The sequence below is a fragment of the Limanda limanda genome, chromosome 1 (assembly GCF_963576545.1).
Source record: "Limanda limanda chromosome 1, fLimLim1.1, whole genome shotgun sequence".
Lineage (NCBI taxonomy): Eukaryota > Metazoa > Chordata > Actinopteri > Pleuronectiformes > Pleuronectidae > Limanda > Limanda limanda.
This window is the reverse complement of record NC_083636.1, coordinates 16,588,629-16,610,545: the sequence shown is the minus strand read 5'-3', so window position 1 is coordinate 16,610,545 and position 21,917 is coordinate 16,588,629. Positions and strand designations below refer to the sequence as shown.

General features: G+C 42.8%; 1 protein-coding gene across 1 annotated transcript in view; it reads left to right on the top strand.

The window, feature by feature from the left end:
- The first annotated feature begins 5,550 nt into the window (after positions 1–5,550).
- The window catches only part of tmtc2a (transmembrane O-mannosyltransferase targeting cadherins 2a), a 48,671-nt gene continuing 32,304 nt past the window's right edge, over positions 5,551–21,917 (top strand). Inside the window, exon 1 of the mRNA XM_061077722.1 lies at positions 5,551–5,680. Coding sequence (XP_060933705.1) covers positions 5,598–5,680 — 83 coding nt within the window. The 5' untranslated portion in view covers positions 5,551–5,597. The remainder of the gene's footprint in view (positions 5,681–21,917) is intronic.

Genomic DNA, 21,917 nt, shown 5'->3' with positions numbered 1-21,917 from the left:
ACAAACAAACACGCAGGGGAGAAATCTGAAAAAGCTGTTTCCAGGAGTGAGTAAACGACGATTTCCTGACTTTGCGCTCTGCAGACGACAGGAAGAAAGGGGTGACGGGATGTGATGAAGGCCGGGAGGACAGAAGGAGTGCATGCAGGGAAATCATGCGAGACGATTCCACCTCAGATCTAGTGCAAGACGGGAGTGAGACGTAGTGGAGGGGAAGTGAAGGGAGTACGTCAAACACTTGGGCCCTTCGCTCGAAAGTTCCTGTTCCTCTAGCTGACGTGAGAAACCATCTCAAGGTTCCTCCGGCTTCACGAACAGGAAGGGAGCTGCGTTGGCGTTGCGCGGCCCTTTAAACTTCGTCCAATGACGTCTTTGAGTTCGCAGCTGGTGAACGTCAAAGAATGCGCCCTTTTATTGTGAAAGGGGGAAACTGACTCAACCCATGAGCGCAAAATAATCAAAGGGGTAAAATTTGGAAGGGAAGCGGGAGGTTTTCCCCAGCATCTCCGGCTTGGAAATGAGGGAAAAGATGAGTGGGAGGAAGAAATTAGCTGGTTTCAGTGGTGGTTTGTTAAATGTGAGGAAGCACCGGGGGGAAAGCTCCTTTTAGCACAAACTCCACAAATCCACCTTGACTTCTATCTCCACTGTCTTCCATCTGAGCATCTTCATCGTCCTCCTGTCCTGTTTTCACTGTCCCCATGCAGCACAAACTGGGATTTTGTGGGGGGCTGGGCACACAGCCATCAGAGGGGAGGCAGCCATCATCACGCCCATGGTCGGCCCGTGATTCTCTGCCAGATGCCCTGGTTGTGAGAAAGAAGGGATTTGGTTGATTCGATTAGAATCGCTGTTATCAGCACGAGTCACTGCAGAGAGACGTGGGCAGAAAAATGTCTCACACCAGTCGCACTGGGACATGCAGAAAGTTATATGCTAAGACATGGTTGGCACTGAGCCTCAAACGGGAGAATGATAAACTGTTGTTTTCAATGTTGAACGAACAGACTTTGCCGTCTGATTCATATTTTCCATTAATCGAGCCCATTCCCGTGTAATTTCATCCAGATTGATATCTAATTCTATCAAATTATGACTCAAGTCACAGAAAGTGGCTGGAGAACTTATAGAAAGAACAACTCCAACCTCTAATGTGACTGGAATCCAAATATAATGCTTTAAATCCTTATATACACTGTTTTGATTTGGTTATTGAATTTACGCTATTGGAAATATATTACAAATATAAATCTTTGAGCTGTGATTTAACCGTCACTGAGGCTCGTGTAATCACAACACACTGTAAAACATTTCCTGCCATAGTGCGAACAAAATAACTTTAATGTTTAATGGGAGTGTGAAGTGGAATGTCCCTCAGATTATGTTTTTTATTAAGTTTTTCCTTTTATTTTTGAATCAGCGAAGCCTCTCAATGGGTTCAGAGACTTTCCAGTTGCAGGAAATTACTTTTAGTTGTGTAAATTGCTTTTAATTCACAGTAGCATTGTTAAGTCTAACTGATGAAGTAGATGATTTTTGTAGAAAGGCTGCATAGGTGATTTAACCAGTTAAGTTTGGAATCTTTTAGCATTTATTCTTTGGTTTATATGGAAAAGCCAGACTCATCACATCAGAATTTATAATAAACAATAATGTGGTATCAGAAGCTGCCACACTTCATGTTTAAAGCATTTCATAATTTCTATCTTTTATATTATCTGTTTTCATTTGATTTAATCTGTTTCTAAAACAGTGAAATCCCTATTTAGCCACTTAACAGTCCTGTGGTTTTACAGTAAATGTAAAAATAACAAACACTCATTAACTCATCCGTCTTAACAAAGCGTCAAACCCAAACAAATTATCAAGCCCCCTCGTTTTTCCGGGCAAAGTTCTATTTCTGATCTTCCTGAACGGCAGAATAAAAAGGGTGACCTTACGTGTTTTTCCACAAATCAGTTTGTTGAGTGCAGACGTTGATATTAATACCATCAGCAAGTTTTTTTTTTGTAACGGCAGGGCCTGCATGGTGCCTCCAGCTGTGATTATCTGTTTCCTGTGTGATGTTTATCTGCAGGGGTGAAGCTGCAGTGTTTCCGGAGTAAATAGCAGGAGGGAAATTACCATTACTCGCTTGGTGTGGCCTAAAAGAGAAAGGAAATCTCTTAATGACAAGGTTCCTTTGACGGGTTTTGCCCGTTGAATTGCACATGAGAAATTACCTGGAGTGTTATTATTATTCAGAAAACAAAACAGAACCTAATAAACCATGTCATTGGATAATTCTCTGAATAAACCAATGCAGATGCTCATGTGAATGACACCAAGTGAAAATTTGCTTCACTTCATGTCTGAACGAGACTTTTTATGAGAAGATTAACATCATTGTCAAAGTAATCCACTAAATATAGGTTCACAGACAGACGCCTGTTAGCTTATCTTAGCATAAAGACTGGAAACAGGAGGAAACTGTTAGCCTCTTGCTGCAACCTCTGGAGTTTTCAGGGAAATACCTGAGAAACTGTCCACAACACAAACCTCCTTAAAACTTCAGCTTGTTGTTTTCACACTCAGGTTTTTAGTTTTTTTTCAGATCAGCTTTGGATTAAACCAAACAAACAAGATATTAAAGGAAATAATATGATAATCAGGGAGCTTTAGATGTGCTGGTCAGAGCCAGAATATACTTTTTCTCCTGTTTTCAATCACTTTGCTGAGCTAAGATAACTGGATACTATTTAATTTATTCTATTTATCTATTTACATATTCATCCATCCCTTTATTTAACCAGATAGGTCCCATTGAGGTTGGCATTTCTTCATCCAGGGAGTAAAAACGTTTCAAATATAAATACAAGCAGGGACAAATAACACGCAAACAAACCAAAACACAGCAAATGGATACAAAACAAACAACGGACATAGAAAGGTATGAATTTTTCATTGAAAATAAAAAGTTAAAAACACTGATATTGTTCTATAAAAACACCACGTGTCGTGTACGCCCAAGGCCTCAACAGATGATTTGAAATAAAATATGCAATAATTAGCTTTGAATAAAGAATGTTGCTTTAGAGTAGAAAACCCCTGTGCTACAAAATGCCTGTCACCTCCTCAAAATGGAGGAAAACAAATGGGCAATGAAAGAAGAAATTCAACAAATGACAAATAATGAGACGTTATTTATGATTCGTACAGATAAAAACAAGTGTAAGCGTGCAACTCCCACGTAAGACACAGTTTAAACCCAGAGCCAAAACCTAAAAAGGATGTTTTAATGTTGAGCCGTCCCATGTTTACGCCTATAGAGCGAGCGATAGACTCACTATGCTCGTCCATAATCAGTCACAGAGAGTAAACACCTCTTCTCCAGTGACGTGTTTGTTTTGCCGTGCGTGGACCTGTTTACACTGCAGGAATATTTCTCCTGCTTTTCTGTTGCTAATCCCTTAATCACTTGTGCTGGCTGCTGCAGGACAGAGCGCCCCTTGTCTCCCACCCCCCCACGGGGCAGCACGAGGGCACGCTGCTCGTCTCGTATGGGCCTTGTGGTTGCATGTGTGTGTTTGCATGTGTGTGTTTGCATGTGTGTGTTTGCCGTGCACAGATGACAAAAGCCACTCCAAGAAGGCCTCGTTCCGAGGTTGTCTCGCGGATCGTTTATCAGAGGGACATTTTCTTCTTCTAGCCTGAACAAGGGGACCCTCGTTTGTTACCTCTCATCGCTGATGGATGCTGCAGAGGAGGAAGCACCTCAACATAATTCTCAGGGATGAAAAAACAGAGCAGCCTGACGTTCCTAAATAGTCCAACAGGTTCCACGGGGGGTCAGGGTCGAGTCTTCTTCGGAATCACCTCCCTCTCCAGCCATCTGTTTTCATTCCCCTGACCGATACCCGTACGCATCCTCGCCGTACAGGGCGAGTTCATCCATCACACCTCCTCTCTCAGTTAGGCCTCCTCACAGGGGGGGGGTTGGTGAATGGTGAATAAATCAATACTTTTAATTTGGGGATTTGGAAGGAGATAATGTGGTGCCTGCAGCAGAAGTCATTGAATATCTTACACCAGGATCTGCTTCATAGCTCAGAGGATACAAGGCTAAGATATGATAATGTGTGATACCACAGTGTCTGTAAAGGGAAGTCATAGGTGATGTTGTACCAGGTTGTTCCCAGCTACCTATTCCAGCTCTTCTGTGGTACCCCAGTGCCCCCCGCCCCCTCCGGGTCTCCTCCCAGTTTGGCGTGCCTGGTAATCTTCTAATGGAAAGCGCCCAAGAGGAACCCTGATAAGAGGCTCCTCACCCCATCTCTGGAGTTGGGCCCAGACACCTGACGCAGAAATCTCATTGAGGCCGCTTGTATTCATGACCTCATTCTGTTTGGTCCCTTATGATTGATTGATCACTTATTATGTATTTAATCATTTATTCATTGTTTTTACAGGGATTCCGATGAAACCTCTTCCCTCAAGTACAACACAGCATGTTTTTAAAAGGCTGGGATCATTTTCTGTTTTATTTGCATTTGAATGGCATAGTCTTAGGACATTGCTTTTTATAGTAGTTTTTTGAGGTAATTACTTTTCTTTGGGTTTGTTCCTGTTCACTTCCAACTGTTATTGGCTCCACCAGGGAGGTTATGTTCTCACCCCGGTCTGTTGCTTGGTTGGTGGTTGGTTTATTTATACATTTGTCAGCAGGAGCAAACAAACCTAAAGGCATTTCCTCAAACCTTGGAAGGCCGTGTTCCAAGAAAGAAGTCGTTACATGTTGGCTTGGAGCCGGACAAAGAGGCAAATCTTTTTTAGACGGAAAGAAACAAAGAACGTTTTAGGATGATTTCTGAGATTTTAGGAATTTGTCCCAGGGAATGTTTAGGAGTTTGTGAAAATTAAAATTATAATTTTTACACTCTACAATCTGTTGTTGGTTTATTCCTCCACCTGAACACCTCAAACATGTGTAAAATCTAAATTGATATTTGAGAGGTGAACATAAATCGTTTAAGGCACAATTTGGTCCCTGCATTTATATCCAGTACTTTAGGAAATCTCTTATTACACATTAATTACAAGCACATAGAATCATTTCTTTTAAATTAAGATTCAAAACGTCCCCCTGGCCACAGTCCCACTGTCGTGCCTGTCTTCCTTTTCCACAACCCACACCCCCGGTTCTCCAGTGAGCATGGCGAGCAGTGTCCCTTTATTTCCAGCTCCCTCCACCTTGTTCTCCGCGGTGCGCATGCGCGGCCTGCCCTGAAAACCGCACGCGTCTCCCCGCCCGGCTCTCTCCGGTGCCTGAGCCCGGAGATGCGCACACCGAGCCGGAGGAGCAGGAGGAGCAGGAGGAGCAAGAGGAGCAGGAGGAGGACATGGGCACAGCTCCGAGCCTCAGCATCATGGGCTAGGAGGGATATGGCAAACTTTGGCACACTTTGCGTCATGGGGAGAAGAAACCACCTCGGAGAGCTGAATTGAGAGCACAATACGACTTGAGAGAGGGAAGAGGAGGAGGAGGTGGACGGAGGAGGAGGAGGACCTGATTCCTGTCGTTTTCTCCCCCAGCTCCTCTCCCACTCTGCTCCGGAGAGATGATCACGGAGCTGGCGTGCACGGCCGTGGCAGTGGGTCTCTATGTGAACACGCTGGACGCGGATTTCTGCTACGATGACAGGTAGGATGGGGTCCGCAGCTCCGCCAGCCTCCGCTCCTCCACTCCTGTTAGAAGCAGAGGAGGAGGAGGAGGAGGGATGAGGAAGAGGAGGAGGCGGGCGGGACGGGACGCGGTGCTCGCTGCCTTGCATGTGCTTTTGTCCGTTATCAGAGCTTATATTTGCAGGCTGCACAAAGACAGAGACATAGAGGAGGGGAGTGTGCTGAGAGCTGGTGGGGGGTGCAGCAGGAGCAGTTTGGTGACGGTTCCCCAATGATCCTCACAATGCTTCACTCCACATTTCATTGCATGCACCCACCCACATGGTTTCCTCTCCACACCTGCACGGCTCCAGCATGTTGTGCAGCCCGGGTCCCGGCGCCTCACATGCTCTTTGTGTTGTTGAAGAAGAGACATCACTCCCTGCTTGTTATAACAATAACCCCCCTCCCCATTCCACCCAGTCCCCGAGGGAACCCAGCTAATTTAAACTGGGAGTTTTAATTTTGGCAAACAGCTGAATAAACATGTCAACACACGACCACGCTGTGGAGGGACATTCAGAGGAGTCCTCTGCTGCCCTGGTGCACGGAGGTGCACAGCAGGAAGGGAAAGGGAAAGGTTGATCAAACATGACACTTTTAACAACACACACATCTGAGTCTGTTTTCATAAAAATACAGGTTATTTGCTAATATCGACTTCTGCGAATGTGCTGTATTCATAATGAGCAGCCTGCAGGGTTGTGACCCTCCGGAGAAATCCCAAAACAAGCCTGAGGGGATCACAAGATAAATATACGACTACAATTATTTTAATCATCCCTTTAGTTATTTATTATTTTACTCAATTAATCAGTTAGTTTATAAAACGTCCAGCCAGCTACACGGGTCTCTTCAAATTCTTCTTCAGTCCAAAAACACAAAGATGGAAATCAGAGAATATTTTTGCATGAGTGCAGAAATAAAAAATTCAATTTGATTTTCTTTGTACTTTTTGGCATTTTCTTGAGGAATATAAGTTGAATTAGTAAATTCTCTGTTGCTTGCTTCTATTCTTTCTATCTATGCTTGTGAGAATAGTCGCCCTTACTATAAACAAGTTCAGCAATTTCTCTTTTAAAAAGAGGAAATGTTCACATCTTCATTCCTGTATATGGGCATAAGCGGTTCAAGCCCTGTCAGAAGTGATATAAACAGTTCTTCTCTTATCTAGTATTAAATCGCAAAGGGAAAATTATTGATATTTAAGCCACGTGATGGATTTCTCCTGAGATTTAAAGACGGTGAACATGGTCGCCTCCCGTTCGTCCAAAGCTCAGTCTGGTAAGCATCTCCTTCAAAAGGTCAGAGAGCCCCATCCCCACTTTCCAACATCCATCGGTAGCCCCTCTGTTTTTTTGTGTGTGTGTGAGCAAGACAATTGTGTGTGTGTGTGTGGAGGTGATGGAGGACGAGATGCATTGAAGAAAGAGCCTTGGTAGAAGTGAGTCTCCAGTTACATCACCCCTCGCCTCGTGCCCCCATGAAGCGCCCGCCGGTTATTCATCCATCAGCCTCGTACATGTGACCGTGACACTGCAAGGTTGTCAAAACGCTGTTTGGTGACAGATCACCCGGGGCACTGGTCGGCGCGCCTCGGCCCACGCTCGCACTCCATCCCCTCAGTGAAAGTTCAGGATCCGCCGACACTGTGTATCTATCAAAGTCACCATGGTAATTTACACTCCGGGGGGGAACAGACACTTGTGTTTTTGGTTCAGCGCGCTCAGATGGAGGAGTGTGAATACCAATCAGAGGTCTGACCTTCCGTGGTCGTTCATCAAACGCCGTCCCCGCTCGGGGTCAAGAGCTGTGTGCTCCCGGTCTCTCCCTCCGGGGATTAGAAAAGAGTTATGAGTGAAAGGTTAAAGCAAGAGAGAGATGGAAGAGGAGGAGCGCCGCACTAATCATCCCGCTCCGGAGATGTCTGAGAAGACGGCCTTGGATGTAGACGAATTTGTTTCCCCCCACTTTTGTCCTTTTCTGTGAACTCAGACAATCTTATCTGACCTTTCACCCTGTAATCAAATTCTCGTTGCACGTCACATGCGGCTCCTATCGTACGAGACAAGATGGCGAAGCAGATAACTCGTCCGCGTCCGTGCACTCCAATTTGTGGGGATGTTCTGGCCTGCTCTGCTTTTTCAATCATGTCAAGTGTTTTTCCTGGGCACTGCTCCGGGCCTGGCCAAGCACTCTCCTGGCCAATGGTAATCCCAGCGAAAAGCCTGTGCGTGTGAAATGACCGAGTTTTACAGGAGCTGGGAGAGCATGCAAGCCAGGACATTTCAGATTTTGGGGGAGAAAAAAATCAAGACGTGATCTTCTGATTTACAGCCAGGCCTTTCTTGGGTTTTGCCAAAGGCCTTAAATTTATTTACACAGTGTTGATGTGTTTGTATAGGCAGTTAGATTGATTGCTGTGGAACTGTGGTCATAGATTGGAAAATATATTCGATCTAACCTCCAAACTCTCCTTTGAATACCCATCAAAGCTCTCGACAGGTTAACAAATGAGGCTTCGCATGATTTGGACATTTCAATGATATTGATTTTTAACAGAATCCTTTCGACAAATCAACTCGGTAATGGATGTCTTCAGCGGGAAGACAAGGGCACCATTCAGTCCACACCGTAATGGAAGCAAGGACAAGAGATAAAAGGCGACATTGTGAAATGAAAAGCGTCCTAAGTGGATTTAAGCATTCATAAAACATCTGTGACCCCAGCCCCTCTGCACTACTCAGAAATGCATTATGGGCCCTTTGGGGATTGGAGTGAAGACGTCTTTCCTCTTTATTTCAAAAGAGCTAAACAATTTAATTTCTTGGAGAGGGTCTGTGGGTTTGGCAAAACTTGGATTCTTACCGACTGGCACATTCCCTTGTACAAGCACCGTGACATTTCTGCATCTAAAATATCGGTGAAGCTGAAAATCTTTATTCCAAACAAGGGTTTAAACAATTAGAAATGTGCCACACAAATAACTAAGCAGTGACTGAAGAGAAGAGGCGCAATGAAGTTGAGGATCGCTGCGTCTGCTGGCTTCAACATCTGTTACTTCTCTAGCGTGGTTTCTGAGGTTAACCCCTAAATGCATCAATGTGGCATTGTATTTAAGAAGGGCCCTTTCATCATAGTTCAAACCATACGGCTTTGAATTGAAGTGCTAATCATTTGCCTTTATGAATGTTGCTGCACATACTCTTTAACCCCTTGGATCGCTATTGAATATAAACAATATCTCTGTTATACCCCCCCAGAGAGCGTTAAAAACATGGGCTTCTATATCCCACAAAAACATCTGTATGTAGCAACTATGTTGACGTATGCTCCGTTAATAAGGAGCATTGTTGTGTCAGGAGTGAGCGTATGCTTGTGTCAACAGCCACTCAGATAAGAGAGCAGTAAATTGAACTGTAAAGCAGGAGGCCAGTTTTCTGCATTGTTTTTGCCCCAGCTACATCGGTGTATTGTTCCATGACCAGTGTTGTGAAGGTAGCAATCAGTTTCTCATCACGTATTACTCATTCGAAAAGGCATTGAAACTTTGACGCTGTTACAAAATTTACCAAAACAGGAGGAAATATCGGTCTTGAATCTGAAAAAGTGAGGGATCGTCTGAAGTAGTTTGCCCTGGGATCCAGCAGAGGGCGATCACTATCATCTTGATTGCGTGGCCTCTTGACCTATCGGTTAAGTTAGCTTATAATTGTATTATTATTATAGCAATGCGTCCTGACTGTAGGCTCGTTGCTATCGAAAGCTGAAAATAAATGTGAACAAAATTACTTTAGATTCACTTGGGCATCATCCTCCGATTTAACTGGTTTCCGCGCACCAAACTAACATTTCCTGGACCAGTCTGTAGTGAGCACAGCTGTCGAAGCCCGGTATCAACTCTCTGGTTGTAAGGCAAGCCGACCCCCGAAAGGTCAAAGTAACAGAGGGTTAAAGGGAAGTTAAGAAAAAAGTCAGTTTAAATCTTTGACACAATTTATTTCTGTAAGTTACACCCTGCAATTCAACACGGACCATGACTGTGGCACATGACATTTTGACTGAAAATCAATACACACTTCATAATGTTCCTCAACTGTTAATTCAAAGGGTATCATTACAAGACCAACAGAAAAAAAATCCACAAGCTTTAAAAACATCACTTATTACAATTGATGATTGTATTTAATCATGTTCCAACGAAAGGACCTTGTTATCTCTGATTCTGTTATTGTTGCAGCTCATAATCAGTTGTTTTGAATGTGTCGGTGCTCCCACGACAAGCTGGGAAAGGTTTGGGCCCACTCTAGTAAATGTTGCCAGGAATTCCTGAGCCTCTCGTGGAATAATTATCCAAAACCTGCCCTAGTTTGTGCTGAGGCTGTTTAAGTTACTCTGTGTGCTCGGAGGAGATAAATATTGAAGGAAGAAGTGGGCTAATGAAGTGAGTGAGCAGAATGTCTCCGCCTGGGCTGCGTGCGGCTCGTGCCTGTCAGGAGGAATTCTCACTGTAAGCGTTTTAGAAATGAGGGACATCGTCCAAATACATAGTATCTTGAGACGGGTTTGAGGTAGGAGGCCTGGATCGGATATGCGTACATTGTATGTTGTCGGGGAGGAACAGAGGCAAAAGGGTGATGTGTCACTATTGTTTGCACTTGCATGTATTTCAACATTTACAAGTTTTTCTCGCTGGGCGTCAAAAGAGTCAGTGTTTGCTGTTGATGCTTTTGCCTTTGCTGTCTGGAGCCTCTTCAGATGTGGGGGCGAAAGCTCAGACTACTGTTTAAGGTTATTTTTTTTGTCAGAGCCAAAAGCAGATCAAGCAGCAAGGCAAGCATGGTGTTTGCAATTCGATTAGACAGGCAGAAAAAGAAGCAAACTAGAGGTTCAAACTCATCAATAAACTACAGAAAACAAACAAGCAAAAGTGATGCACAAAGGAAACGCAGGGATGCTGACAGACGAACTGACAGAGGAGAGCACACAGAGTTTATACACAGGCGGGGACAGGTGAACTCATTTGCGACACATGAAGGCAGGTGCAGACAATCCCAAAGGAGGGAAAACAGACACAGATCCAAATATCAAGAAGAATAACAACATCTGTAATTACAAAGACGTTTTAAAACATGAATCAAAAGTCCAAAGACAAATCAGAAGTCTTTCAAAACGTCTCTTCATTAGTTCATGATGAGGAAGGAGCCAAAGAGTCTCATTTTGATTTCTCGCAGCTTTAATTGACGTCAGCACATAGTGATCAACACTGCAGATGTCCGGGAGCTTGAAACCAGTGTGGTGAACTGGGAGAAGTAGAATTTCTCTTTATCTTTACATTGGCATCCAGTTTAATGCTGAAGCTGCACTGAAGACTTGACAAAATGTAAAAGCCCATCTTCATGTGCCGGGATGCGCTCCAGCTTTTGCAATCCGTAAAGGGGGCAGGAAAAACAGTCTTCTGGCAAACACAGCCGCTTGCATGGCTTGTTCTTTATAATGAAAGGGTAGCGAGGCAGTTTGTCAGAAACGTTTTGGGGAATTTATTGCAATAACAGGCTGAATCCCTTCATGTACACTTCCAAGATATGCCAACTCAAACTTTTGACCAAAGAACATCTTGAGGAATTGAGCTTTCCTCCGAATTAGTGACCCCACTTGTTTTTTATTTTGACTCATCATTGGACTTGGCACTTACCCCAGTAGCTTTTTCGTTGAGCTTTTGAATGTTTCGAAATAATCATATCCTCAGAAATCTTTCCAAACAAGGGTTAGATTAACATGGTTACAAACCCCTGATACTGTGTGCTGTGTTAATTACGCACAGATTTATGCTTAGTTACCACAAGAGGGTGTTAACCCCTGTTCGTGTAAACACGACTGGACGGATCACAATGATGATACAAATTAGAATATTGAAGGTTGGACTGATATTTTTGAGTGTGTGTATTTAAGGGCAGATTGCTTTAAAGGGCCTGTTGGGTCTTGGCAGAGAAATATGCTGCACTGGGTATCATTCAAGGTTTAATGTAGTCAAGCAAAGCCAGATATCTTAGCAGCTGTTAGCTGTATTCATAGTTTGAAGCTTTGGGGAACTCCTTAGTTTGACAGATTAATGACAAATGACAATTTTTTGAAAATGCTATACTTCGTAGACCTCATGACCCTGTGGACAAACAGAGAAGAAAGTGTTTTGTTTATTTTTTGGGTTGTCCATCATTGTCCTCCATACAAGGTCGGTTGAGGCCGTTGCTAACCCTTGGCCGGCCCTTATGCTTTGTAGGCCGCATTCAACCCGCCCGTCTGCCAAGTCATGGCCGCGCAACCTCAGTCCCACGACCCTCCCTGTATACACACCATATGTGGATCCCTAAACACTGGTATCCACGCACAGGTTCGCCAGCGCCCTGGAAGATACACATGCCAAAGCCGCACATCTGTCACGTAACACCCGTGCTGGAATTGGGAGGATGAAATCCCTCAGAACCACAGATAAGTAGTAGTTTCTTATCCAGCCAACGTCACGTGTGTTTCTCGCGCTCGTCTCCATTTGAGACCCTTCATAATTGTGTTGAGCAGCACGGGGTTTGATTTCTACTTCAGCACACTTTGTAAGCAAAGCTCCTTTTTGTGGCGTTGGATTACACTTAGAGGCCGGCTTCCACTTTCCCTCTTCAAACTACAAGGTGGACCTCTCAAACAACTTAGAGCAGTCGGGGCGTAATGTAAAACCCAACCCGAGCCGGGGGATCACACAAATCTCAAGCAGTTACCCTTTCTACTTTTTGTAATCAATAGCCAGCGAGTATCATCTTTCAGTGACTGTGAAGTTTCTTGTCTCCAGCCAAGAACAGCTGTCAGAGCAGAAAATCAAATGTGTGTGTTTTTTTTTTTTTTTGCTACACTTGACAAAGCCATGGTACTTCACTACAGCCAGCATCAGCTCTGATGGAGAAAATCGCTTTAAAGTCAGTTCTGACTCCCATCAGGCAGTTTCTCAGAATGCGGAGGAGTCTGTTTGTGCATGAGGAGCCTTCCCCCGGTGATGGTGCAGCTGTAAGTAGTTGACGGTGTAAATGATCAGGTGGAGGGAGACGGCTCGGGTCTGCTGGCTGTGGTTTTTATGATCTTTGAGCGGTTCATGCAGATCTTTTCCAAGTCAGTGGAAATTGTTTTTAGGTGGAAGCTGAAAGGGGTTGAGGTCATGTCGGCAACATCTGACATGAAATCTCCAAGTGTTTGCTTCGACTGACCCCAAAGAAATTGTTTGACATGTTTGAAAATATGCCTATTATCTTTTTTTCTCTCCAGTGAAGTAGCTGAGAAGATTGATACCATCAGCGTCAGACCAGTATGTTTCGGGGCGAATGCCTATACCGATATATCATCCAAAATATATATATATATATATATTTATTAAACCCAAATTGGCAATGATTCCTAAGATTTCCTTATCAAACCCTCATGACAAAGAAAGATAATGGATGTTTCCTATTTTATAATTTAGCCATAAAGACGAGAAAAAAAAAGAAAAGCAAAAATACAACGAAATACATCGAACTTGAATTAAGAAAATAAACAAACCTTTTTATGTAAAGTCTTTTCTGCTTTGTTTGAATAAAGTTTTTTTTTATACAAACAAAAACACAGACACCAATTTGTCTGTGAACGGCTCACATGTGCAACTCTTAGCTTAGCATCCGTCTTTTCAACGCAACAAAATATCGAACAAATCTTTCAGTCTTGCTAATGATTACCAGACCAAACGTTTGGCAAATGAAGACTTCGGTGACAGCTACACATGAAATATGCAGATAACGGCTGTTTGAGCTCCGCTAACATTTTAAGCTGACAGCAGTTATCATCACCTGAAGTTTTTTTCTCCCCCTCAAGCTTCATACATTTTACTGAGTTGGAATAAATTACTGCTGTAGATAAAACAAGGATTTTTTTTTTTTCAGTTTGATAAATACCTATAATATGAAAAATTAGGTAGAAATGTGATTAAACCCCCATTCATCTCAGCATGGGGTGTATGAGAGTGTGCTGTGCCTTAATTATACTCCGAAGAACCAGGCGCTTCACAAAACCAATAGAGATCCATTAGATTGTCGACCTTGGCGCTGAACCCTCGCTGGGCACTGCAAAAAAACCAAACTCATCCCACCTTCATGCACGGATACCTCAGCCTACTCCTGTAGAATATACCAATATGCATAAGGCTTTGTGGGTCAGAAGTGGACCCGGTGTGTGTGGGGAAAATCAGTTTGTGCTTCTCACCTCATAAAATCCTGCGCGGGGGAGATTGAGGGGGTTTTGTGTGAGGGCTTGAGGGATTTAAGGTTCAGGTGGGATCAGATGACTAGCTCCACTCAAGGGTACAGTGATAGTGTTTGCTATTGTAATATCGGAGGAGTGAAGTGATTATACTGGGAGCTTTTTATCTCTGGTGTGCTACACTTGGGGTTTGTCTCCCATTTGCAGCGAAACATCCGTCGTTCTGTAAAAGAATTTGCCGAAACGGAAGCTGTGGGACGTCAAAATCGAAAAATTGTGCATGTTTAAAATGTCTCAAATGTCAAATTGTTATCTGCCTATATTCACTCTTTCTGGTTTTATATGCTTGGATGCCATAAACCATATTCTCATTTCATCCCCATCTTCTTGATTTACTCTGCCGAGCAAGATAGCCTCTATCCTCTTCCTGTTTCCGCCTGATAAGCGTCTAAAAGCGGAGAAGCACAGTAGATAGCACAGATAGAGGAAGTGTGGAAGTCTCAGTGCAGATGTGTTGTTTGGAGGTTTTTTCGCATTGTGGCACAATAGAAGGTTATAAAGAGTGGTGATGACATTAAGAAGGTAGAGGAAGGTGATTATTAGAGACAGTTTGAAACAGAAGGAGGTGGAAATTGCCGTTGGAAAACAAATGTCGCTCTGTTCTAAAGGAGGGAATATGTCCGGCTTGATGCTAAGCTGCGCTGAGTTGGAAAGTGGTTTGTAATTTCCTGTTTAACCATGCAGTCGCAGGTTTTTGGTTTTTGTGGTACATCGTTTCCTGGCCAATCGCCACACCGATTCATTCTGGTTTGGCTCTGTCTGAATGTCAATAATCTGCGTGGAGGACCAAAAAAGCACATCATCCGTCTTGTTAACGATCCTACTTATTTATCTAGGCAGGGTCGGTTCTTCCATTTTGATACAGCGCCCTTTAAAGCACTGTTCAATACTCCTCATTTTTGCTCAGTAGAGTCATGCAGCATACATGTTATTGCAGGTACCCAGAGTTTAAGAGTGAATTGCTGTTTAAGTAAACGTGGCTGTTTTGATTGCAACCGACCCACACTGGAAATCAGCCTTGATAAATGAAAGGAACCTGCACTTGATATTGGCTGTTTTCCCCGCCGCACTCAGCCCGAGATAAACCAGCCGGTGTTCTTATCTTTCTACAGAATGTAATTTGTTTCTCACCATCGTTTTGATATTCATGGATCAATGGTCATGGAAAATGCTATGACAGCTCTTTAATTTATTTTTGATGCATTTGTTGGGAGACTCGTTACGTATTGCAGCTTTATCTCCTTCACAGTTTGCCCTTTCAATATATCGTTCTCATCTTTTGGTGGAAGGACGCTGAATTATTCATGTTTTGCTTTTGATAAGAATAAAGCCAGTTTGTGGGAGCTCTGTGGCACGTTTTCAAACATGCTGCAGGGAGCTGGGTTTGTGTCGATACTTTGATTGGTTGCCCGCTGCCTAAATGGAATTCAATAGCGGAGGCAAACACTCATTTTTCATGTGAAACTGAAATGATCAAACATCCAAAGGTGATGTCCGGTTGCAGATTTGTACCTCAGCTCTGTAGACATAGTGAGTTGAGGTCACGATGCCACCGCACTGGTTTGTTTCTTCAGAAAATCCACCAAGACACCCCACCCCCCTAAGGCTCGCTCGTTTCCGTGACAATTCTTCCAGTCCATCCATTACTCAGGCGGCTGAACGACAATTTAATCTACACTGCATGGCCCTGCTGGTTTTTTTCCCTTACCATAACCAGCAGCATTTAAGTGACAGTGCTATCAGCAGAAGAAACATACCATGTGACATAGACAAGATGTTTGTCTGGGAAATGAATTGACCCGTCCTCCTGTACTCCTTCTCATTTGTTCTCTTTTGAAATGGCTTCCGAGTGTGTTTGATCTAAACTGTTTTGCTTGCAGTGCTCGAGAAGCCAAAGGTCGACGTGTGGGGAAAGCACTCACTGTTTTTTTGTTGCAGGGAGTTAAACCAAGATTTATGGCTCTCTGATGTCTGTATAGTAAATATGAAGCTAACACGAGAAGTTTAGCAAAAAGGCTAACTTAAAGCTAGGGTTGGTAATTCTGGAGAAGCTAGCAAGAGCAGGCTAAACAAATGTGCTGCTGCGAGATAAATTGATATTTCTTGAGGTGTTGGCAGGCGGATTTCGCTAACTGGTATCAAACTGTTTCACTAAGAAAACCCTCATGTGAGTCCTTTCAACTGTGGCAGCAAGAGGGAAGGGTCCACGCTCTTTCGATCGTCACTTTCTATTGCTACGATTTATATGGATATATTGAATGACAAAGGATAACTTGGCTGCAAACACTCAGTCCTCTAATGCGAATGTCATGGTGTTGCAGCATGACATCATGTCTACTTGTCCCTCCAGTCCATCTAAGAAAGGAATATGCCACTTTTATGATGTTATACGATGCGTTTTATGGATTCATAATGGGGTTTCCTGCTGCATTTTAAAACAAGACCATATATTTTGGGAGCCATGCTGATAGTTGGACAAACTTGGATTATATGAAACCTCCTGTGGGGGACGTGCATTCAACATACTTTGTTATTGCATTGGATTCTGTCGGTCTCATAATTCATTCGCAATAATTATTTATGTTCACCATTCATGTAGTTTGCGTTGCTGAGGTTTCCCAGAGTTGAATGAAAACGTGGTTCAACTCAAAGTACCTTTGAATCACTTTAGCCAACTTTTGCTTTGTCCTAAGTTTGGGGGTCAAGTGGATGGGGTTTGCACTTCTGGGACGACTTCATTGTACCAGCCATGTTCAACAGATCACAGATCAGAATTTGAAAAGACCTTAGATAATTAGCACGGATCCTTGAAAAGAAGACAGATTTGGTCAGGCTTGCCCTCCGTGGTACCCCTCTATAGCTGCCATTTCTCTCCGGCTAATCCTGGAATGTGACAACTGGTCACGGCAGGAGAAAGGAAGGCCTATTCTGGATTGGTTACAGTGCCGAACGCTCTGTTAGTGTGGCATACTTGGCCATTACAACTGCTGCATGTGAATCCTACCACTGAAAGCTGTGAAAGCACAGAGGATCCTAACTGCTCCAGAACTGTGACATCGCAGGGTGTTGTGTTTTCTGTACAACTTGCAGCCAACCTTTACATACACATCCTCCACATTCTCAAAATAGCGGTATTTTTTAATTTGTGATCAGATTACGAGCCAATTCTGGTGAGGCATTAAGTGTTTTTTGTTAAACCGGAGACAGAAGGCTTTTGAGCAGAAACAGAATGCGGCTTTGTTTCTCCAGCTGCTCCCTTGGCAGCACTGCAGCACTCAGATCCTCCACTGGCTCTGTGATTTGTCATCAGCAATTAAAGTTGGCCTCATTATAAACTCCGCAGCAAGATCAGAAATGATCTGGTTTCTCAAAGGTGCTCGGAAGTTTGAGCAGAAAAGACCTGTAGCGCAAAACATGGACTCCTCATATCTGCATTTGATCGGCCTTAAGCTATAATTCTCCTTACTCCTGACAACTGTGGGCTACTTAGTAGTAGGATTGTCAAGTCAGGACCACAATCCAGTGTTTGGTTTGTTTTTAGGGTATGATATATATATTTTTCAGCTGGGCATTGCCAATGTCTCCCATGTTGTTGATTCCAGTGAATAAAGTGAGTTAGCAACTCAACTGTGTGTATTGTAGGACATTGTTTGTGTCCACACCTGTTGGTTTGCCTATGTGAGCGAACACGTACACAAGCAAACCATCCTGCTGGACTGAGGTGAAAAGTGAACCCACTGACATTCGAATATTCCCTGTAGAGAAATTTGAATGTTCAACACTGTACTTGTCCCCAGTGCGGGAGTCCCTCATCTGTATTCAAGTGCGGAATGGGCAGATCGATCGTCATGAAATTTTAGTCCAGTAGAAGTGGACTTTTTTTTTTTAATAGGTCACTGTGCCAACACCCGCTGCTTGTCTGGAACTAGGCCAGCTGAATTGATTGTAGAGGCAGAAGGCAGAGTGAATTAAAGAGGTAAGGGAATTATACCTGGTGCAACAAAGAGACACGCTCACACGCTTGATAATGGAATACTCGTGTTTTCGGAGCTGTAACAGTAACCTCAACAGAATGTTTGCTAAGAAAATAGCTTATTGTGACACTTTCCAAATATTATGTTTTAATGCATTACAGCAGAATTTGTTTGGATAACTTAATTAAACATAACCCACATAGTCCAAAATGAATTCCTATAACTACATAATACACTATTATTGTGTTGCCTTTGGTGGTAGACACGCCCTATTGCATTTATATTTGCCACTTAATAAAAACATTTACCACTATTTACAGCTTTCCATCTGATATCACACACTTTTGAAGCAGATTGTGAAACCACCATAGAATTGTCCTCTTTTCCCCAAAAAACAATTACAGTGCAGAATGTTGTGATTATGAGATAAAAATAGTGAGAGAACAAAACAGCCCTATTAGCACTCAAATCAGTTCATCATTCCAAACATCTTTTTTGTATGTCATTATGTTCCAGGAAATCCAGGAAACTCCCAAATTTCCCGAAACTTGCTCAATTTTTTTGTAAAATAGCGTATCCATCCCCGAGCTGAGCAGAGGTTATTTATGTCTTCATACATGCAAATGATATATGACACGCATATTATGATTTGATAGTAAAAATGACAAGCAGTGAATTAGAACCGCAGTAAAACAGCATATTTTTGCATGAATTCCAGAAGAAGCAGCAATGTTGTAACTGCAGCACGGAGCTGAGATAGAGCGAAACATCTGTCTGGCATTTTAAATCATATCCCCAGCCTGTACACAGCTGTGACTCATGTATTGTTTGGCCAAGGCAGAACATTAATCAAGCATCACATTTATCACCGTGGATGCAGGCGAGTCGGGGAAGCCACCCTAATTAACCGTCCACAGTCACACACTGTAATTAACTGCTGGGGCCAAAATAGATGAAGAATTTGGATAGAGAGATTTTCTTTTGCCGGAGGTGGTTTACTGGCTGGGTCCCGCTGATGGGATGGATGGATGGATGGTGTTAAAGTTGGCCACTGCTTCACCGATAAGCGCTGGATGCCTGGTAATGCCAGGAAAAGGATTTTAGAAACCCAATAAAAAAACTCCAGTCCAGTGCTTCTGGATATTGGCTCATTTAAATGTATTTCTCATGATGAAATCTCCTCAGCGCAGTACCCCACCGCAGGCACATGGCATATTTATTGGGTGAGACACTTTTAAAATGCCCATATATTTCACATTAAGGGCTCCAGTCTTAATGTAAAAGGGAGAAACTAATCTGTATGTGAGAACCTTATTCCAAAGCAGCTCCTGGTGGTCTTTGGGGTGTTCAATTCATGGAGGTGTGAAACTGTACTTTGTTGTTGACCTCCTCCAAATACCAGTTTCTGATTGGAGGCTTAGCATGCTGCTGAACAACTTAGTATTCCTCTGTGGTGTGTAATATAAAGACTCAGGTTTAGAGCCAGATCCAGACAGAGCTTTATGTCGCATATATTTTTGCACGTCCTCTGAAAGCTCAGGGATAAAACAGAACAATACTGCTCGCAATCGTTGGCGGGTGGACAGTGTAGTCATTAGTTCAAGCGAGACGATCATTGGACATGAAGAAATTTCAACCATGCCAGAACACGAGTCTCAAGTTTTTATCTTTATGAAATAAAACCTTGATTATTGTTTCTGAATATGATCTTTAAGGTTTAATTTTTGACTCTCAAACCCCCGATGGAGTTTCACTTTCCACTGACTGTGCTTTTTGTATGCCCTGGGGGAGAGTGAAGCATTTACTTTTATTAGCCATTGATTTCCCACAGCTCTCGCCCTGGTGCAGGCTGAAGATTCATCACAGCCTTTCATTGACACCATCACTCAGGGAATGCTGTGGTGGGCTCGGTCACCTTTTCAGCTGAGGCGGCAGCAGCTCGTCGTCAGATCATCTCTATTCTGTGCTAGCAGCTAAAGGGGAAGGGATCAATCAGTTGCTTAGATGGAGATGAAGACTTTGTAATCAATCTGCTGAAAAATAGATGAAGGCGTCACACGCTCATTGATTGGCTTCGTAATTTTTGTATCCACTAGAAATACTCAAACATTGTATTCGTAATAGATATTCCATCTAATGTCAGTGGGTTTGATTCCGGACTTTATAAAGTTGCAGTTGATCAAATAAAATGTTGAATATCTCAACGTTAAAGAAGTACACTAACATTTAAATATTTGTATGCTTTTTCATTGAGAATTAGATGAAAAGACTGATGTTACCTTCTTGTTTGTTTCATTAAGCATGACTGGTGGTAGTTGGCTGCTAATTCCCTGGAAAATCACTTCTGTTTACATTCACTTCTTGTTTGTTTGTGTGAGGATTTAACAAATGGGATGTAATGCGTTCATTAGCGAGCTTTAAAGGTGTTAGCGACATTTGTGAACTTTGTACACCTGCTCCCAGTCTTACGATGAGCTAATCGCCTCGGGGCTCCAGCTAAATGTACAGACATGAGAGTGGTGTGAATATTTGTATCTTATTTTTAGCAAGAAAACTTTAACCTCCACACAAGTGTATTTCGAAAAAAAAAAACTGTATCAACATTTTTGTTACATTTTGAGGTATGGGATAAGCCGGCTAGAAAAAAAAAAAAATTTAGTTTCTGTGTACATGGTATTTGTATTGGATCTCAATAAGTGTAAATATGGTGATGAAGTGAACAATCAGCCTCGGCGGATGTTTTCTAGTTCATTCATATTCCTGCATATCTTTAAAGTCACAGTCAAGGTCTGTTTGGGTGCACAGCCCACATTCACCTCAAACACAATGAGTTGACTCTGGTCTATTTGGAGTTAGCCGCGCTGCTAATAAGGAAACCAGCTTCACAGGGAACATGAAAGCGAGTCCGCCGCCTGACACAAAAGGGAGACAGCCAACTTCCCGACACTTAGCTCAGACTGTTTCTGCCTCTTTGAAGCCCAGAGCCCCCGGAAGAAATCAGTTTGTCCTGATTGGCTGCTGGGACGGACTGAGGATGTGAAGGGGACTTTATCTCAATCAGGTCTGAGCTGAGCCGTTGGTTCTGTTGATGAGGATAAAACAGCTGGATCTCAGTGATGAGGAGTGCGTATCCACAAGTGTGGCTCTTTGATCACTGCAGTTCATTTCACCGGTACTTGTGTTACTTGATTGGGCCTGGGCCAGATATTGATGTGAGTCCAAGAAAAAAAAAAATTGTAATCATCCTCATTAAGTTATAGAATGTTCTTTTAGGTTTCTAGAGCATTGCTATTATATATTAAAATTAAAATACGTGTGTAAGAATCATTACATATTGTACAGATACAAGCTCATAGGCTTATAACAGCAATTACACGCACCTGTTGTGTGTTAAATGTGTATGTATGCGTGTGTACACTTTGAATTTGCTCTTCAGGCAGTCCGACATGATGGGGTCACCTCCGGTCATTGCAGTGGCATTTGAGGTTGTGCAAGATTTCTTTTTACAACAATAGGAACCTCAGCTATGTTTATGCACGTACACATATAGTACACAACACATACACTCTCTTTACAACAATGATTCATGAAAAATAATAATCTTACTTTCTGTTGCTGCAAAGTCTTAAAATAGACAGCTTTGTGTAATTTGCTGTTTCTTTCACAATAGTCTCTGCATGAGTCTTTTAACTGCCTGTTTCTTTTCCTACTAAACTTCTTACTGGTTATTCTGCACCCTTGGGAAAACTGGTGGGAGCAGCAGGACGGGCTATTTTTAATCAATGAAAAGATAGATCCAGTGAGCTGAGCAGGAGCAGACAAAAACAAATGTAGGTTAGTGCTTCGAATACAAAGTAAGTTTCATCCACTTGTGTCTCAGGTATATTTTCAGTAGCACATATAAAGAAA